General features: G+C 42.5%; 1 protein-coding gene across 2 annotated transcripts in view; it reads left to right on the top strand.

Moving 5' to 3' along the window:
• Window positions 1-17669, top strand: part of tsc22d2 (TSC22 domain family 2) — a 32267-nt gene extending 14598 nt beyond the window's left edge. The window contains exons 2-4 of one of the 2 annotated variants that reach the window (XM_056414907.1): window positions 85-156; window positions 14900-14951; window positions 15387-17669. In XM_056414907.1, coding sequence (XP_056270882.1) covers window positions 85-156; window positions 14900-14951; window positions 15387-15677 — 415 coding nt within the window. In that variant the 3' untranslated portion in view covers window positions 15678-17669. The remainder of the gene's footprint in view (window positions 1-84; window positions 157-14899; window positions 14952-15386) is intronic. The other variant, XM_056414908.1, reaches the window with a different exon arrangement.
• The last annotated feature ends 4009 nt before the right edge of the window (window positions 17670-21678 follow it).

The following is a 21678-nucleotide window of genomic DNA, read 5'->3' as shown; positions in this document are numbered from 1 at the left end:
CTCATTTCTCTCTCCCAGAGTACACGTTTCCTTTCCTATACTCATGTTTCTCTTGTCTCTGTTTCCTCCCCCATTGAAATCCAGGAACCCGTCCACTGCTTTCTACCAGGCTTTCCGGCCTAGCAGGTTACGAGGGTCAAAGCCTGTCAACGATAGGTATGAGCTCGGGTGTGTTTACATGTGTGTGTGTGTGTGTCGCCTGGACTGGCTGACTTACCCAGAACCTGCACCCCTTGAATTGTGTGCACCTTCCAAGAAAATGTCCATGTTGACTCTTCGTTCAGCTGTTGTTTATGGAGCCTTGGAGTCATTTTTTCAGAAAACGTATCAATAAATCATCCATGTCATCAATTTGGATTTTGTTTTTAAAAAGTAACATGATTATTCTTGCACTGTTTTTACATTTAACTCCATCATTGAGGCTCCCACGTGACTCCAGTTGCATCAAGCCTTAAGACCAACAATACACATTTATCACACTCACATTTCAAAAAGTACAATTGTGTTTTCAACCTTAGGATTTCTCCTTGTGGTGGATAGGCTTGGGTTGAAATAATGAATTTACACAAGAAGTGAAGAGATTTAGTAAGACATATGTAGATAGCAAGGACGTAACTACCCAAATTCCACATAGAGACGAACAAAGAATAAACATCTCTATTTTAAATGCTCTCATATAGATTTCTGCTCTAAGGAAAAAGTGTTTGCGCACTGAACATTCTGAACAATTATCACATGAAGATTGTGGATATTACCAAAAACATTCGATCTTGAGCTTCATTGTTGCGTTCCCACCCCGGTAAAAGAAGAAAAGGCATTTTGAGACCAACTACTGAATTAAATGACTTGTCAAGCTGGACATTTCAGCCGCTGTGAGTATGCAATGCATGGTTAAAGCATGGCACTGTAAGAAGGCATATATGGGTATCGTTTGGTTTTCGATCCGGTATTTTTTAAGCGATAAACGGCCTAGCGGTGCCTGAACCCTGATTTCTCTTTTTAAATGCACATTGAGGACATTAAAACCTCTATTATTCTGTAGCGAAACCACTGGAGCGAGCACCGACACAGATATCATATAGACTGTATACATATATATAATATATATATATATATATATATATATGTATGTATGACTTATTTATTTGGTTATGTCTGTAACTGTTTGTTGGGCAAAAGAAGCAAAGATCAAGAAGGATGGACTGGACATGACAACACACGTGACTGACAAGTTTTGCTTCTGACGTTGAACTGAAAGTAACGCCCGCACGTTCTTATCTCTCATCATTTATATTCCCGGTAACACACCCGGGGGTACCGGACCCACTACACACAACACATCTGCTAGCAGACTGTCGCTAGTGCTTAGCGCTAAGCAAAGTTATAATAATGGCTAAATTATTATTTTATGGGCTACTTTTTTATGAATGCAAGACTGCAATCAACGTCCGGTACTAATCGGCGTCCACGTGTTCAGGGGGGTGTTCAGGGACGTCGCCGATCGCCCGCGCGCTGTGCGCGCTGGTGTGTCGACACACACACACGCGGTCACACACGCCTCGTCTGTCAGAGTTAAATATGAGGCAAACCTGCGCTGACAGGGCGGAGTCACCTGAGAAGTTCTCGGCTCAGGGGCCGGAAAAAAAGAAAAATGTGCGCGTGTTGCGGGTCCGTAATATACCGGTTGTATTGGAACCGGTACCATATTGGCACCGGGTTTCGGTACCCAACCCTAGTAAGAAGCGACCTGGTGCATTTTGTGACACTTAAAGTGTCGACATTCTGCCGGTCACTAGAATCCGGCGCTCGGGTTTCTCTGGCCCCGGCGACGTAGCACAGTGCCAGGGGGTTTCAGCGCCGCAAATAGCATATCACAGTGAGATAACGTGTCAGGGGTTGTTGTTTTACGTCATGTTCTCTGAAGTCTGTTTTGTATTTTTAGATGAGAAGCTGGTGAGTACCGACTGATTTATTTACTCACGGAAGTGGAAAACTGTTCGCGGAGAACCGATTGTTCAATTAATGACACTAACAAACAAGCGATTTAAAGATGGCTTTCTGAAATAATGCAGGGTATTCTTTTGAGTTATAGAGTAACAAACCACATATTTATTTCTGAAGTGCCTCTACCTTCTCAGTCTCGGACACATTCGAGTCTATTGGCTCCTTTTCTGTAAATCGTGTAGCAATTTAATTGCAGTACAGCACAATTCCTTTTCTGTGGACCTGAAATGAACGTGCTTTCCTAAACTGTGACGAGGATGGGGATAAAACAATTCGGGGTTAAGTGTCTTGCTCAAGGACATAGGCTAGCAGAGCCTGAGAATCGAACCTCCGATCCTCTGATTGAAAGACGGACCTGTTAACCACTGACACAGTCGACCCCACCATTTACATTTTATGTTATCCAGGCAGGGTCTGACGTTCCAAACTGCAAAGATATCAATACTGAATCTAAAAAATCTATTGTTTGTGTTAAGTTTTAAATTAGACAAAAAAATGGACAACAATTATTTAAACATGTAAGTTAATTGACCCTTCGGACACAAGTGCATGAGTCAATGGTCTTTGTGGACTTCAAAGTCGTCTTTATTGTCAATTTTCTGATTTTGAACATGCAGCGAATCAAAAGTATGTTTCTCTCTTTTGTCTGACAGAGTGAATAATCCTGTTACTGTCACATCAAATAGTGACCGTGTTTACATGCATTCGAATAACTGGCTTAGTCGGACTGAAATCGAATTATCCGTTTCATGTCAACACCTTTGTTCGACAATGTGCGGTCCGACTACGATCCGATTAACACCCCTGGATAACTCGATCCGATCCGGTTGATAATTCGACTATCGCGGCATGTAACGGTGAATTGGATTAGGAACTGGACTTTGCGTCTTTGCGCATGCTTGAGATCCCGCCGCCCTCCTCCCTCCCTCCCATGTCGTGACCCGGAAGTCGAAAGAGACGATAATGTCACTATTAACATCATGCAAGAATAGTAGAGGGATGTAGCTTCGCCTTGCTCTCTGTTCGCCATCTTTCTCGAAATGTTGTTGTTGTTGTTGTTGGTTGTTGTTGGTAGTGGTGAAGAGGTCAAGCGGAAATGGCTGTATCACCACGAGTTGTAATGAAAACAGCGCCGCCTATCGTATCGGATATGACATGCTTTCGGCCAATGATTAGAATTACTCACTGCCATGTATATTGGGATAATAGCAGATCCCCCAAAAGATAGCATAGTCCGACTAAAGCAAGATTAGAATTATACCATCATGTAAACGCACTGACTGTGCAGAAACATTTAAGGGTTTTGCTTATGAATGGATTGTTAATTAACTTAAAACATGTGACTACTTGTTAGGCAACATCAGTACTATAGAGAAGTTTGTTCTGGGAGTAAATTTGTTTGTAGTTTATAAGTGGTTTACATTAGTCACTCACTTTTTGTTCCCATGTGCCGTCTCATGGAGACTGATTGAAATCTTGACTCTCTGCCATGGATATTTAATTGGCAACCAACAAACAGCGGCAAACAAACTTTGGAGTTAGTCTACTGCATTGTAATTTTGAACAAACGGTTGGCTTGTTAAGTCATGAAATTGTGTCATTCGGCCTGATCGAATTACTCAAAGGCAACAATTATCAGCGTTGATCAAAGTACGCTGGGACTCTTGAGGACATTTGCAGGAAATTAGTTATTTTTTATTAATATTTTGATATATTTTGATTAAATCAGCTACATTTTATCAAATGTATTAAATAAATACCTTTCGTAGCATGTGGTTATTCCTGGGACACTTCTCATCTCTTATGTAAATATATTGTGTAAGAAAACGCACACTAGTTGAATTGTGAAATAAATTAGTTGCAGTGCCTTTAGGATTTTTTGAGACAAGCAGAACAGTTCTGTTTTGTTCTCCAATTGAAAGATTAGTAATATGTATTTTAACTAATGCACATAGATCACTGCATGATAAAAGGCATGTGAGTATCCGAGTTTATACTCCAATGAATTGTTGCAGCTGATGGCAACTCAACAAGACGATTCGTGGAATAAAAGAGCTGTAACTGTCCAGAGTGTGATGCACTGCAGTGAGCATGTACCAACGTCCATGTGAGCGTATTCTTCTTCAAACGAGCCGGTCCAGATGAGATGTGCTTGTCAATGTAACGCAACAGGAGCAGTTAAGCTAGTGTGTCGCGGTGTGGCTGGCAAAAGATTTAACGTTTGTGTTTGCGCTCCCCATCCAGTTTGCCTGCGGGCGCTGTGGCCAGCAGTGCAGCTTTATTCAAAACGTTTCCACAAACCACGGGTAAACCTGACTGAGACGCAGCATTCAATCCTCCCTTTGTCCTGAGCTGGATTTACTGCAAGGTTAGACTTGTTGAAAGTAAACGGGGATTGCACAAAAATAGTTTGGGGGCATAAAGGAGCATTCCTAGAAATGATTCCTGTGTGAAAAATGTAAAACCTCAGCTGGGCACTTTTTCACAACTAGCTGTGATGTTCTGTGCACATTTATGCTAAGTATTTGTCTTCAAAAAATGCTTACCGGTTATTTTTTACAGTTCTACTACAGCACTATAGGCACAAATATGGGTAAAAAAAAGATTGAGAGACAGCTAATGTTAAAAATGAATTTCAAAACCACTGTTTGTATATCACTTTTTGTAAACCTGAGACGAGATTGCATAAAAAATCATTTACACAATCTGAATTTCTCAGGTTTGTCAATTTATTTAAAGATTTAGTTGCATTGTTTCAAATAAAAGCTAAATAAAGTGTAGATTTCAAAGAGTGAGGTCACATAAATACTGCGACAATAAGCTTTTGTCACATCTGTACATAGAAACATTGTAAATCTTGGATTATTTATTTATCTCAATAAATAAAATAATATCCCTTTTATTAATAAAAAAATGCCAAACATCTGTGGTCCAAGCTTTTCAAATGTGGTTATTTTCTATGTTCCTGTCGTTTATGATGGACAACTTGATATATATATTTTTTGTTTTTGACTGAAAAGAAGAAGTTTGGAGACTCCCCCCCCTGGATTGGCCTTTTTCACTATTTACTGCTTACTGCGAACATGTAATCAATTTAATTAATTAAATTAAAACTATCTGTAATTGTGCACACCATTTCTGCGTTAAAAACTAATATTTTTCTGAAACTGCAACTTCCAATCCACAATCGTAAACTTCCCGTACAGTGTTGTCTCCACCCACAGGTTTTAAAGTCTGACTAACAACTACGGGTTTGGTCATTTCCCAAGCTCCAAATGTTATTGGCCGTTATTTGATCCTATCCCTCTCAACTGAAATCTCTCTTGTTAACGGCGCACCAAGCGAGATAATAATATATTTCAGCTGAATTACAAGTTTCACTCTGCATTTGTAAACATTCCAGGAAAGCAATTAGTTGTTCTGCTGAATGGAAACACTGTGAGGCTGTGTTTGGTCCCAACTAGAGCACCAGCAGCTCTTTTACTGCCTTCAGCCCACAATGATCAACTTTATGATTATGGACAATAAAGAAAAGGCAGATTTATATTCCAACTGAGCACACTTGATTAGTGGCCACGCTCGACCACTGAGAGTTATTTAATCCAGACCAGCTAGGCCGCCACCGCTTATGACACAGAAACAAACATTGCATTTATTTAGACGAGGAGGAGGAAAGTTGAAACGTGGAAAAGGTGACAGTTTCACTCATGATATGCCGAAAGGATAGAATCGCACTCGTGAATTTCTTGGACGCTTTTAGAAAATATGACTAGTTTATTCAACATCTGTTAATGGATTTTCAAACCAAATAGGTCTTTTTACATCACTAGAGACTCTATTGTAATTAGCCTCCTTGGGGACAAATAAAAAACACTGTGACTGGAAACTGGTCGTGGGGCAAATCTTCACAGAACCAATTCACCGTCCCCCCCCCCCCCAAGCAAAATTACTAACTGCAGGGCGTTGATGGACGTGACAAGACTTGACATTGTGGAGAGCTCTGATGGCAAGCTTAAGGAGGCCTTTCTTTTTAGATGCAGGGAAGAATTGATGGATGGCAATAATAACGTCAACGGTCATGTCTCAAAGACGATACGGTGTGAAGGCAACATTTTCATCCTATCAACTATCTTTAGAAACTTTGCTGACATTTGACCTTTATTTATACAAGAAAAGTTTGCTGAGCACACAAGTCTCTATTTTAGCCCCGTATTGCTGTCAGTATGGTATTTATTTAAGTAAGAGGCATTCACACCTGGGAGATACCTAATATAACCATAGGCGTCCGCTGTTGGCCATTAATCACCCCCTCTGAACCACACATGGTCAAACGCAGCACTGCTAAGCGCCTGAATAGTTGATGACGACCTGGAGTGAGTTTTGCATTCGACCTCCATTATAATTTTAAAAGGTTCCTTCTGCCCACCAACCCATTTCTAATGTTTTAGCTAACTTTCAAGCTGCAGCTTCCCTTTGTGTGAACGCCACCGAGAAGCCAGAGTGAAATGCAACAGCTGAGACATCCATTATGCCCGGTGTTTTTGCAGCATCGTGCCTAATGACATTAGTCTGACCCAAACCCTGCACTTCAGAGAGGAAGACCAAACGAGTCTAAGTCCTTGATCCCGTGATAAATGCTCTGCTGAATACTGTGGCTCGTTAACAGTGAGGTGCCAGGACGTTCTCATTAAAGCCTCAGGCGTAACAATATTTCTTTCAACACATTCCAGTGAGGTCTTAATCCACATTGAGCCAAACAAGTGGCACACGCTCCAAATCACTCGGGGAGGCCAAGTGAAAAAGTATTAAAATAAAATATGGAGGCACATGGTGCGTGCTGAAGAGCTGGTTTGAGCCAGTGATTATTTAAGTCTCGGCTTCCCCGGGTGCCCCGCTGTGTTTGCATATGGAGTTTGATGGTGACATTACACTATGTCTCTTTATCATGTCTTCAAGAGCTGTAAAGCTTTGTTTATACTCGCGCTCAGCGCTTTAGTGTGAGCCGACGCAGACGGCGCGTCTGTACGCTACATTATTCTCTTAAGTGCTGGAGTGCACAAACAAAATGAACTGTGAAAATCAAGAAGATGACGACGAGTGTAGACCATAGATATTCAATTCAGTTTATTTTATGTAGCAATATATCACAAATTACAAATATGCCTCAAAGGCAGTGGCGGCTGGTGAATTTTTTTGGGGGGGGGTGCAGTTGGGCGACACGGTTTAAATAACACTCAACAATGAGAAGAAAAGAGGTTTTGAGTAGAATATTGTAAAAAACAAAGCTTTATTTCAAGAAAACACCGTGCTCAACACTGTCCAATAACAACTATCAACACACTGTAACTTTTGGCATGAGAGGTTCAGAGCAGAATGCTTTAAGAAACATGGGGCTGGGTTTCAGAGGTTTGCAAAATAAAAGAGTTTCACCCTCACATGAAAGAGGTTCAGAGCAGAATAGTCAGAAAGAGATGCAGCACATGTTACATTGGGTGACAGAGTAGACCCACTACTGTAAAGACAAGTAGCCTCCTCTCTTTAAAGTGGACAAACTTCTCCATAACTCTGGTTAAAGTCAATCATGTCTGTAACCAGCCTGTTTCCATTATTCTTGAGGGAATGCGTCTGTTTTTCAGAACTTCTCTGGTCTGCAAACAGGGTTAGCTTCAGGCTGTTAGCGAGTTAGCTCCATGCTGTTAGCTAGATAACTGCGGCAAGATTCGTGCTTTACACTTGTCTGCAGCTCTTTAGATCCGTTTCAGTCCCAGGACTTTGGAACAAGCTAACAGCTCTGTTAGCTACCTGCTCCCCCTCGTGCTCGCTGGCTGGGCTGAGGCTGACGACGGTCTCTCCTGATTTGAATAGTCGTCGTCGCGAAATAACAAACAATGTTTTGGTCAGGCGCAATTTTTGCGCAATTTTCAGATCATTCATCATCCGCAATGAAGCCCCCTTGAAGCCGCGACCGTGAAATGTTTGCTTTGCTCGCACACACGTTGGGCGGCGGCCGAAAAAAAGGGGGGAGGGCTCTCCGTGATGATGAGTGGCGATATATTATTTATGTCACATTTAACTTAAGTGGTTGTTGACAGGGACGGTCGTCCACACACATTTAGCGCGTCAACACGGTATATTTACTATTTAAATGATTTGGTATATAATGTTTTTTGACAGGATATATTATATTTGTTTCTTCTTTTTTTTTTTTCTTCATCTCAACATTTTAAGAAGGGCGGCGCCCTCTATGGACGCACCGCCACTGCTCAAAGGGCTTTACAATATGTACACATACGACATCCCTGTCCCAGGACCTCGCATCGGATCAGGAAAAACTCCCAAGAAATAGAAAAAACCCTTTTACGGGGAAAAAAGGGAAGAAGCCTTAAGGAGAGCAACATATACCCACAGAATGCAGGAGTTACTGGTAAGACATAAATTAACTCTGCGTTACTACGGCGAGAATAAACGAAGCTAAAGGGAGACTCTGCAGCAAACATTCACAAAGAAATCCTTGCTAGCAGTTGTTTTTCCTTTTTTAGAAGGAAAAATAATACCACCTTCCATAAGGGCCTTGATTCGTTCTCATGCTCCCTGATGTCCGGTTCATCCACCAAGTGGTCTGCTAGAAGTGTCCACGTCTCAGGGGAAGACTGGTGGGCTTTCAGTACGTCACACAGGGACACATGCAGAATTAGATATTTGTGCGCAAGTCTGGGGATTACGTAACAGGCGAGAGTCCGCGTGGGACAGTTCCTTTGGCCTGTTTACAAGGAAGCTCGGTGGCACCGGACACGCACATCTAATGACTTCAAGTTAATGCTTGACAAATAAATCCCCTGACTACAGACAAGGGTTCTCTGTAGGTCTGTCTTATTTAGTTTAGTCTCCATTGTGTCGGGCTGGACCACCTTTTCACGTAGACAACACATCCCAAAAATCAAACATCTGAGAAATGTTCCGAGGGACACGCAAACATACTTTGAGCATCCTGCAATTGTCACCATTGTTTGGAGCATTCCAGTGCAACAGGGATCATAAGTGGTTTGAGTCGAGATTCTTCAGTGTGTGACTATTTCAGTGCAATATGCAAATGTCAGTTTTTATGGGCAATTCTAAGAATTTTATGTGGTCATCGTGTTTTTTGTGACTCGTTTCTCTCTTGTTATAGTCAGTCGTTCATTTGCATCCCGATAAGCATGTTGGCCTTCAGGTTTACCACATCTCGCAATGTAAATTTTACAAGGAAAGATGACACTGCAGAAAATATTCACCTAATCTTGTCTCCGATTGTCTCCATTGTTTGAAGATCTTTTGTGCAATATGCTATTTGAAGTGGTTTTCTGTGTGCTTCTCCAAATTCCAAAGAATCCTTCTGTGTTTGACTAGTTGCTTTCGTGTAATACTCTGGCTTTAGTCATTCCTTTTGGATTATGACGAGCATGTTGATGGCCTTTAGGTTTCTAGTTTCACACCTCGCAATGCAAATCAGAGTCTTAATGACACCAACTGCACAAGTGAAACATTAAATCTCAGCAAGCAGTGATGAAACATGACAAGGAAAGATTGATCTTATTCACTTGATCTGTCTTTTTTCCCTGAGCACTTAAGATTTTGTTTAGGAAAGGTATTAGATTCAATTCAATTCAGTTTATTTGTATAGCCCATTTTAACAAATTATAAATTTGTCTCAGAGTGCTTTACAATCTGTACACATAAACCTCACATCGGATCAGGAAAAACTCCCAAACAACCCTTCACGGGGCAAAATGGGAAGAAACCTTCAGGAGAGCAAGAGAGGAGGATCCCTCTCCAAGATGGACAGGTGCAATAGATGTAATGTGTACAGAAGGAATCATTATACACAAATTAAAACACAGTAACAACACAATCAATGAATATGACAGTGTGTGAATAGTTGGTAGTAGTCATATTCCACGATCCAGACCTCCATAATCAATCAGGCAGATGGAGGTAGAGAGGAGGAGTGGGCGGAGTCTCAACAGGGCCAAAGCATAGTTGGTAGTAGGCATATTCCACGATCCAGACCTCGATGATCCATCAGGCAGATAGGATCTATGACGTCTCATAGGGTCCGATGACCCTATGAGACGTGAAGTCAAAAGGACTCAGAAGCAGAGTTAGTAATGTGCAAGAGAGAGATAAAAATGCATCCATAAGGAGAGAGAAGAGGAGAGAGGTGCTCAGTGTATCCTAAACGTCCCCCAGCAGTTATCAGCCTATAGCACATATCAAGGACCAGGGCAAACTTGATTCAGCTAGATGAGATGCCTTCAAAATAAACTCAACTATTATTATTACGAACAAAAAACTCCTACTTTTAATCTCTCCTTTAACTGACAATTTTCATTGTTTTTGGTGTTTTCTTCTTGATGTCTGTGCTGTCATGATTGATCTAATAGGAAAGGACTCTCCCCTGTGGAGAACACCCTCCTGTAAAAGGTACTGGGCCCTTTGTTATCGGTAGTGCTGCTCGTGACCTGTTCAGTTTGTTCTCTGAACCTTGTTACTGCTCCACGTTAATTTTTAGCATTTGTCTGACACCGCTGAGCGAGATTATTGAAAGTTGCTACACCACAACGTACTTCTCACAAGGGTCAGAGCTACAATGACCGCATTCCTCTGACCATTCAATGAGTTTGTCTCGTTACAGATATGATGAGAGCTAGTTTTGAAATAACAGCTTTTAAAGTGTCGTGATTTATAAAAAACAACAACAACTAGATGCATCCAGTTGATTTATTGAATAACAATGCATCCGTTGTGAACATTTAAGAAAGTCATGACTAAACCCGCTCTTGCCTGAAGCTGCTGTGTTTGTTTTCTCTGAAGTTTGGGGTCACAACTAATTGGAGCCTCTGCCGACCTCATCTGGCGTAGCAGCTGAACTACATCTTCCACAACAAGCGACGCGAGCCGGGTTTCTGCATCGGAAAGAGAGCGGCAGTGAGGGGATCATTCTGTTACAGCCCCCACCCACCAGCTATTGTTTTGAAATACACTTAGGAGGGGGGTTATCACTGTAAGGCCGAGGCCTGATTTGTTCAGCTGCCGCCCCCCACAGTGAGCGTTGGTATGCTTAGTGACGGCGACGTGTGCCGCTGCATCTGTGCCTTAATGGAGAACACATTTGATGTGTGATGCTATAAGAAATCATGTGATACACCCAGAGGGGTAGAGGAGACAACCACTTTGCTCCGGCACATGTCTCCTCTCACATAGATGACATAAAATGATTTACATTGAAGGCATAAAGTTAACACCTTTCTGTGGCTTCCAATTTGAGAGCATGTATTGGAGCTTCGATAAGAATCAGCAGATAAGCAGGTGATGGAAAGTCTCACTTTAGTCTGCATCAATCCCAAAAACTGGACTGTTTTGATATCTACTCAGTGACGAACTGAACTGTCTTGTCACAGCGTGATGGCGGCTCGGACACCCATGTCTCAGTTTGGTGGCTCTGGCCTCGAGGCCGGAGAAGTCCAAAGTTGGATTGTGCTGCCTTGTAGTCCTGGAGACTTTGTTTAGGAGGGAGCGGGGGACAGACGAGTGCATGTGTGTAGCTGCAGTCTGCGAGAAGGTCCACGTTGAGGTTAACGTGGCCCGCGGTCCTTGCATAAACCACCACATGTCCTCCTTGAATAAAATGTCCATTTTGCTTTGTTTTCCGTGGACGTTGAATGGCAACACATTTTTTTTTTTTTCCTCCAACATTTCTTGTTACTCCTTCAGGCCAGACCTGCTACTCACTTGACAAGCTACTCTGATCCCACCTGAATAAGAACCGTTCCAGCCAACGCTCGTGGACATTCTTCTGTCTCGTTGTCCCAGATGTGTAGATGCCCAGGTCAAAGCGAGGGTAGACGCGCTCCCTGCGTTGTTGAATTTGCCTCCACGTCACACAACAGAGGGGTCCACTGGTTGAAGATATCCCTTCTATTGTGGATCCGTCATCCTATAAGTACAACCTCCAAATAATTTCTGATGCTAGATTCAAGGAGCATTTTAATTAGTCGACACTTTGAAGACTGATTTGCCTTTAAATATAGGAACACTGCTCCACATTACAAATTAAGTTGCATGAACTTATCTTTCCTATAACACTCTTGATATAGAATATATACATTGAAAGGACACCGGACAGTCAAAATGTGGAGAAACATGTTTGAGAAAATTCACAGGCGCAGGTAAGAGAACATGTGAAGTAAATGAAACTAAACCAACTAAATAGCTTGTTTGGTTTCTAAAACAAGCTGCCAACGTGTTCTCCTGTAACACAAAGAACAGAGACAACCAGACTTCGTTACACTCTCTCATTTTTAATAAACGGTGAGGCTTTGAATATGATGTTGATCAGGCCGTGGCAGTGAGAAATGTAATTTGTTTACGAATCCAGAAATATATTCGTGGAGAGCGCGAGAGGGAGCGTGCGTGTGTGGAGAGGCTAAGCCCCGCCCCGTCGGTTTCTCACCACGTGACCGAGCCGGGATTTAACAGACACGCTGCACCCAACCCCAACAAGAGACACTCGCGTGTTGACTCGGTGAAGTTGTAGTCGACGACACAAACCTTCCAAGGAATCCGAAAACATGCGCTGCAAAATGAGCTACAGCCTGCCCTGCTCGCCCGGAGCCTCGCCGGCTGGCCGCCTGGTGTCCTACAGAGCCCCCTGCGCCAGGTAATGCTCGTTCAGACGCAGCCGCTGTCTCTCGGGTGGCTTTCACATGTGCTTGTTCCAATACTTGTATTCAGTCCGAGCGTCCTGTAGGATCCCCGTTGGATTGACCTACAGTTGAATGTGATAACTTTGTGGCACACACGGGCGCGCGCGTGTCTTTGGACTGAGGCATTATGTTTCTCTTTATGTGAGTCTTTTCACCACAGATGGAGCGCATGTATAAAGAATAACAACAATAAAAGGGGGTCTGGTTCGCTCGGTCCTCTCAAAAGCATCCTGAGAAATATCCACGTGTTCTTGTCGGGTGTAAACATTGTCCATTGCTGCACTTCTCACGACATTGCTCCTCTTGAGCTCTTATTCTGTGAGTTAACACTTCCATGTCATACTGTTACATTACATGTCACTTAACTGACGCTTTTATCCAAAGCTACTTACAATAAGTGCATTCAACCAAGAGGACAAACTAAGAACAACAAGAATACAGAATGTAACATCTCTTCATAATAGTTGAACTACAAAAGTACCACAAGTAAGAGCCATTTAAGTGCCACTGAAGTGCTAAACTGTGTTTCAATCCAGATATAGTCGGAAAAGATGTGTTTTTAGTTTCCGGTGGAAGATGTCGAGACTTTATCTATTTGCGGCTGGCCAGTGCACCACGTTGATCTAGTAGTGTGGCATCTGTTTGGACGTGTTGGACGTGCTGCTGCCCCCCCCCCCCTCCTCCTCCTCCACCCTCACGCGCTGAAGCTCCAGGTCATGTCGTGGCTCACTGTAGTGACCGGCTTTATGTATTCTAACACGCGTTTCCCCACTCGGCCCAGACCACACATCAGTTGACCCTCCTTCCAGACATCACAAGCCATGTGCACGACGTGTTTCCCTCTCACGTCCCAGATTCCCGGTCAGAGCACCGACTAGCGGCTCCGAGACTCCGCTCCGGTTTGTTTTTCAGCGTCCACATCCGAGCTGGGCGGTGGTGGCTCAGCGACGCGTTCATACGATACGAGAGCCCCTCTTGTCCCTTGAGAGGTGGAACACGTTGCTTCGTTGTCAGTGTACGGGGATCGTTTGTCTTGGTTTAGTAGCCTACGTTTGTCCGTTATGTGTGAAGTGGGAGACGGGTTTTTCTTTCTTTGGGGAAACCAAATGTTGCGCCGCTTTGACCAGATTTTTGGAGACGTGTGCACAACGCGGGATGGACAGAGACGCGTCACATGTCGCGAGCACACATTTTAATTGCACTCTGTAGAGAACAATGCGATTTCGGTGACGAACAACGGATCGCTGATGGCGACATGAGACGCGCCCGCAGCGGGACTCCTGCAGGAGCTGCGCCGTCCGCCTGTGCGCTGTTGTCATTTGGGTGGAGGCATGCACAGAAAAAAAAATACCAGCTGATGTCCTCGGGGCTCGGCTTTTAAACCTCCTCCACCGGGAGTATTGTTATCGGGGCTCCTGCTGCTATTAGTGCATGGAGTAGGTTTAGCGAAACGTGTTGACGAACAGCGCTTTGTCTGCGCATTTGACTTAGTTTGAATGTTAAAAAAAAAAAAAAAATCATGTCCAACCGCGACTGTGCCATTTGTATGTCACTTTGTATCCATGTGCGGTTTTGTTGACTGTGTCGAACAGCTGGTTTCACTACTAGTGGTTGACGTCATCGGCGCCAACATTTCTGCTATCTTAAGTGGAAATTTACAGCAAGTGTCGTCACTAAAGGGTCTCCGATGTAACACGAAACAACCCGAGCGCATTGGTCGAATATCAGGTGGGATTCTGTTTTGGTTGTTGACGAGAATATCATTATTTATTTTTAGCCGTGTTCGCCTAGCTTGCTGCATCTTCATCTAAACCGAGTCTAGTGATTAGTATGATTAGTATAGGCCACCCTGTGTGTTTAACATATTTGTAGCTGGCTTCTTTGCAACATTTAACAGTGGCTCTTTGTAGGTTCTGAAAGTCTACATCTGTGACAAGTGCACTAAAGATCTTTTTTTAAATTTCTGACCGTTAGTATACTGCTCAGAATGTGTTTTGTTTATTTACTCAAGTACCAGTGAAATCCCTGGAGGTCATCTTTGTCATGGAACAGATTTTGTCCATCCGTGAATGGGAAAGGGACGATATCAAACGTGTGTGTGACATGAGATTGGTATCTTGTGGTAATTGTTGCCTTATTTTTTGTCTCCGCAGTGCATCTGGTGCCAGTGTCGTCGCCATCGATAACAAGATTGAGCAAGCCATGGTGAGTTTTCCATAGATGTTAAAGTTGCAACAAATGTGGTCAGGTGGCTCACTTTCTCTGCTCGCCTTTCCAGTGACTTGATTCACAAAATAATTTTTACATGGCTGACTCTTAATAAGTGGCACAACTGTCTTGGACGATGAAAACAAAACTCATTTTAAAGGTACATTTAATGTTATGACCTGTATTATGAAAATAAATACAAACTAGAAAATCCAACAAATAATATTGCCTACAGTTTGATTGACAGGTGATCTCTTGAGAATGTGCCCTCCGCCCACCCACGTCAACGAGGCGTCGGCACTAAAGTTGTTGCTAAAAAAAGATCCCACTTTGAATTCGGAGATGTCATATGTTCCTTTTTGTTTGAGGGTGTAATCTGCTTCATTCCTGTGCTAATTTTAGTTTCCTTTGTCTTCTCGCTTTCTCTCTCAGGACTTGGTGAAGAGCCACCTGATGTATGCTGTCCGCGAAGAGGTGGAGGTGTTGAAGGAGCAGATCAAGGAGCTGTACGAGAGGAACTCCATGTTGGAGCGTGAAAACGCCGTGTTGAAGTCGTTGGCCAACACGGATCAGCTCGGCCAGGTGTCCAGTCAGCTCAACCAGGGCAGCAGCACGCCGCCGCAGCAGCACCCGCTCGTCACCAACGACAACAACAACACCCCTTTGGCTCACCACGAGGGGAGTCAGAGCATCCCCCATCAGCCCAACATCACCTCGGCGTGATCACTATTCCTCCCATACACATGCTCAAACACACACTTCCCAAGGATAGGAGTGGGCGATCCCGTCAGAAAAGACAAAAACTGCTACCGTCCCCGTAGCTTCATAAAGCAAAAGGCTGGACTCTGCGTTCAATATGCTCCATTTGAGGAAATCAACAACTACGATATCTTTGTTTGCCACCAAGAGCCGTGCTTCGATGTGTGCTCGCTGCCGTCACCGGGCCTCACATTATTAAGACATTTCCCACCACTCAAAAAGTCTTATTCTGTCTCCTCGGTCGGCTGCAAGAAAAGGTGGGCCAGGGGAAGCCGGCGCACACTGTAAAACTGCAGGAGGACAGGGTCAACGGAGCTCAATTAGTTGGGGAAACACGTGGTGAAAGAGGGCGGGGCCACCCTGTGAGGGTGACGAGGGTCCTGTGACAGCCAGCAGCGGCTGTCCTCCCAGTATCCCCAACCCTGCATTGCTCCAGGGCCGGAAGAGGCCAGAGAGCCATGAGAGAAGAGGGGGGGGGAGTCGTCCCCCCTGAGAGGAGCTGGAAGCCGGCGGGCGCCTCGGCTTGAGTGGAGCGAGTCGAGAGCCTCGGCTCATATATGCTGCAACTAAAGCTTGTGTTGCTTTCTCAGAGCCACCGTACTTTGACATGAATCATAATACATTTTTTTCTTTTGTTCAGTTTTAGTATTTGCATTTATTTATTTCAGGGCTGCTATTTACATAATGTAAATGAACAATTTCATGGATACTCTGATCAACAAACACCTTTCTCTTTGGTCCTTTGGTATTAGAATCTGTCAGGTATTACATTTGGTTGGCTCGTGCAGCAACGAGATCTCATTAAAGTAGGCAATAGAAAATGGATTTTTCATGAAATAGTGCTAACGCTAAAGCTTACATTGGGTGAAATCCAGGTTGAATGTATATTTTGTAAAGTATCAAGAGAAAGAGGGTTTGTACAGAAGAACGCCTGTTAAGATGGGATGTTTCGATAAAGAAATCTATTTTACTTTGTTTCCCTTGACTTTCTGAGTCAAAACAAAATACAGAAATTAATTACGGGGTTTGGTCTGGGGGATGAAAAGCTGTGAAACTGGTTAAACCTACTTTATAACCAAAGACGCAAAGCTGTGTTAGTGTTTTTTTCTTCTTTTCCATCTTTAAATGCACATAAATATTTAGTTTGTCATACTCTCTCCTTCCTTATATATATATTTTTTGTGTGCATGTTCTGCATGATCTATAATCAAACCACTTTCTTACCTCATGTTTTTATCCAGCACTCTTACTTTGTGTCAAGTTGTCCGTCTGAATGATTGTGAAAGGGTTTGTTTAAGAACGGGTGCAAAGGGTAAGAATAAAAGAAGACTGGCGAGGCGTTTGTATCGTGCACAAGTCAGAGAAGGAGCCGTCTTTTTTGTTTTCATGTCGATGCCATGTCGACTTTCATATGCAGAGAAAGGGTTTTGTTACATTGCAGATTTTAATGTATTTAATGAACGCAGCATTTAGATTTCGATTGTGTAGCAACACCGTGCGTACAGAAAATAATACACGCAGAAAAACAAGACAATGGAAACTTATTAAACATTTCACACTTTAAAAAGCTGAAGCCCAGTCAATTGTGTTTGTGAGAATATTATTGGATGTCCTGTACGTGTTGCGTCGTGTGTGCCTCCTGTGCCCTCGTCTGCTTCCAGGCGATTCGGCTTCTTTCTTTGTGGCTTGGAACCAAACCAAAATGCTTGGTAATTGTACAATCAGTCATCTTTCTACAGGATGTACTATTTTTTTTTTTTTTTTTTTTTTTTTTGCAAACTGGCTTAATTCTTCTTTAGAGTATTTTCATTTGAAGGAGGTGCCGAGTACATGCCAAGTGTGTACTGTATGAAAGTGATCACTGAGCCTTGTGGAGAAAATATCTTAACGATGCCCTTGTAATGTGCTGTTCAGACAATTTTAGTTTTCAGTCAAAAATAAATTACTGTTTTATTAAGAGAATGTCTATGTTTCTTTTTCATTTGTATTCCCCTCCAAAAAAACACTAATGAATTGTTTTAATTGCAGTAATCTATTGGAAATTATTAAGAATTTAAACATCAAACTACATGAACATTTTCTTAAAATCACAAATTTTGCCTTTTGAACATAATGTTTTATTGTGTGCATACTAATTTCTGTAAAGTTAATCAAATATGTAAAATGTTGAACGAAAAAACAAACTCCTTCATTTGCAGATTAAGAAAATTCCCATTAAAATCTCTTTACATCTTTATCAGAAAACAAAGTTGTTCCAAAATGTCAGCATGTCACAATCATCTAAACGGATCAAATGCTCTTCCCAACGTTCTGACAACATGTTCTCAGTAATCTGAGTTTCCAAAGGGCCAGGAGCACATTGTTGGAGACCGAAGAAGTTTGGGGGAGGATATTTTTCAACGTGCGTTGACTTGAAGGACACATGAAACCTGTGTACGCAGCATGATGACATTCGGGACTCACCTACTTGTCATTTCAGGCATACAAGATCCCTTTTTCAGAAAGGTCATTTTCTAATTAAAGCCAGCCTGTAACCTAACACCAAAGCTGACAACACCTGACAGCTGAAGTCAATTTCATGGCTAAAATATTTCAATTCAAGGGCTGCACGGGGGTGTAGTGGCGAGCCTCACAGCCAGAGGGCCCAGAGATCGATCCCCGGCTGTCCTGTGTGGAGTTTGCACGTTCTCCCCGTGTCAGTGTGGGTTCCCTCCGGCTTCCTCCCAAAGACCAAAGACATGCAGCACGGGTTAATTGGACTCTAATTTGCCCGTAGGTGTGAATGTGAGCGTGAGTGGTGGTCTGTCTCTATATGTGCCCTGTGATAAACTGTTGACCTCTCCAGGGTGAACATTTCCTTCGCGATCCTAAATAGGATAAGCGGTTTGGATAATTGAATGAAAGATTTCAATTCAGAATATCGTTTGAATTCTCAGCGTCCACTGACTAAATCAAGCAAGGATTAAGGAGTTATTCAAATCCCGAAGTTAGTCTTTGCTGATGGTCTTTTCTCTTTCTAGGTATTGACTCAGCGTTGTGTGGAACAAAGACTGACACGTTTATCATTTATGCCAAATGAAGTATTTTCTTTGTGTTATCTGCATCACATGTCTTTCTCCATGTTGGATATGCTATCTGCTACCGGTCTACTAAACCCTCTGAATGCAGTTCAGACTTTCTTGTTGCAATCTAGATGCACATCTAACATCGAACCACAACCGGCTCGACGGGGCTCTGTGTCAACGTGTCCATTCTTACTCACCTGTGCCTTCATGCCAGAGCCGGTTACAACTCTGAGTCACAGCTGCTGACGCAGAGTTGTGTGTGAGAGCAGGGAGTGATTTCCACATCACTGTGAGCCAATACAGGTCAGTTACGGCAAGACCTTGAATGAAGGGTTCACTCTGAAATATCGTTTCCCTGTGACCTGATTATTAACATGTCTCGACATGTCCTCACTCCTGTTTTAAATACGTTCACAGGAGTATATTGTGTATATTATTCGTACTTATGAAGTACAATTTTGAAGTTTTGAGTACCTCCAGGGCTAGATAGCTACGTGTTACTTTTCAAGGTTTAAAGTTAATTAGCTCTATATTGAAACGTATGTGCAAACATCCACCTGCCCAATCCATAATACATAAATAACAGAAATGCAGTATCATAATATAACATTCTGAAAAAGTCTATGTGGCATAATCAGTATTCTACTTTTGATAAATGATGACAACATTTCTTTACATAACTCATTTCTTTACATAACTAATAATAATTAATAATAATATAATATTTTGGTGTAACAAGTATTCATACATAGTTATATTACAACTTGTGTATGGAGGTATATTATCTGAATACTTCTCACACAGGTATTATGAGATTTGAATACATAAATATAAAAACTTGCTGTAAGGATTTTAGTAATGCATTTTGAAAAGTCATCACAAGTTGAACTTCATACTATTGCACAGAATGGTGCAACCATTCAGTCCTCCGCCACGGGCTGAGATGTACTATTTCACAGTGTAGCTCTCTTGACTCCTACTGCCATCAAGTGATGCAAATGATTCATAGAATTAACAGACAATTCAAGACTGTGGTGCCATCCTGTGGGTATGTTTAAATAAAAAGAACATGGGGCGGGTATCGGTATTGTGCAATGATGGCTCACTTCCACTGCTGACTGGTGTCGGATTGTAACACAGATATCATTGATGCAGTAACACCTGTTCTTTACTTGTCATGGCAAGTCAGAATGTCCTCCGTGAGAAAAACAAACAATAGGCAACATCACAAAAGAGCTAATATTCACTTTATTTCAAGGGTTTGTCCACAAAGTCAGGTCAAGGTTACATTGCTTTTATATGGAGTTTGAGTAAATGTTATACCTTACCTTTTGCCTGACATTATTTCTCCTATTAGTTTTTATATTTGGAAAATGTTATTCTCTGTATGATGACATAACGGCAAAACATATTACATTTTCAATTCAATTCAGTATATTTTGCACAGCCCAATATCACAAATTACAAATGTGCCTTAGACGGCTTAACATTCTGTACACATACGACATCCCTGTCCCAGGACGTCACATCGGATCAGAAAAAACTCCCAAAAAATAGAAAAAAAACGTTCACAGCGAAAAAAGGGAAGAAACCTTCAGGAGAGCAACAGAGGAGGATCCCTCTCCCCAGATGGAGAGATGCAATATATGCCATGTGTACAGAAGGAATCATTAAAGAGTTACAACACATTCAATGAGTATGACAAAGTGTATGAATAGTTTGTCGTAGGCATGAACCACGATCCAGACCTCCATGATCCATCAGGCAGATGCAGGTATAGAGGAGGAGTGGGCGGGGCATCAGCAGGGACATGGCATCAGACCCAGCCAGGTCCGATGGACCCTATGAGACGTGAAGTCACAAAGACTCCGGAGAGAAAGCAAAGTTAATAATGTGCAATGGAGAGATGAAAATGCATACATAAGTAGAGAGAGAAAAGAGGAGATAGGTGCTCAGTGTATCCTAAACGTCCCCCAGCAGCTATAAGCCTATAGCAGCATATCAAGGGGCTGGACCAGGTGAACCTGATTCAGCCCAAACTATAAGCTCTGTCAAAGAGGAAAGTCTTAAGTCTAATCTTAAATGAGGTGACTGTGTCTGCCTCCCGGACTGAAGGTGGAAGCTGGTTCCATAAAAGAGGAGCTTGATAACTGAAGGCTCTGGCTCCCATTCTACTTTTTATGACTCTAGGAACCACAAGTAGCCCCACATTGAGTGAATGCAGCTCTCTAGTGGGGCAATATGGCACTACAAGCTCTTTAAGATATGATGGTGCATCACCAATCAAGGCTTCGTAGGTTAAGAGATGAATTTTAATGAATTTGATAATATATAATAGAGAGCTGCCAATTAAAGGCAACATGTCTTTAAGTAGCCTCGTCGGGATGGAGTCCAAGAGACAGGTAGACGTGTTAGAAGTAGAAACCGTTGAAGATAATTGGTCACGGTTAATGGGAGAAAAACCATCTAAATATACACCAGGGCATACAGCGGTTTCCAAGGCCATTCCACTTGAGGACAGATTGGCACTGGTTAAGGGCAAGAGATTATTAATCTTGCCTCTAATAGTTAGAATCTTTTTCTTGAAGAAGTTCTTAAAGTCATTACCACTGAGGTCTATAGGAATACACGACTCCACAGAGCTGTGACTCTCTGTCAGCCTGGCTACAGTGCTAAAGAGAAACCTGGAGTTGTTCTTATTTTTCTCTATTACTGATGAGTAATCGGCTGCTCTAGCATTACGGAGGGCCTTCATATATGTTTTAAGACTATCTCGCCAAACTAAGCGGGATTCTTCCAGATTAGTAGAACACCATATACTTTCAAGCTTTCGTGTGATTTGCTTTAGTTTGTGGGTCTGAGGGTTATACCAGGGAGCAAACCTCCTTTGCCTCACTGTC

This window comes from Pseudoliparis swirei, chromosome 5 (genome assembly GCF_029220125.1).
Source record: "Pseudoliparis swirei isolate HS2019 ecotype Mariana Trench chromosome 5, NWPU_hadal_v1, whole genome shotgun sequence".
NCBI classification, from domain to species: Eukaryota; Metazoa; Chordata; class Actinopteri; order Perciformes; family Liparidae; genus Pseudoliparis; species Pseudoliparis swirei.
The sequence above is the reverse complement of the archived record's forward strand: the minus strand, read 5'-3'. Positions and strand labels throughout refer to the sequence as shown.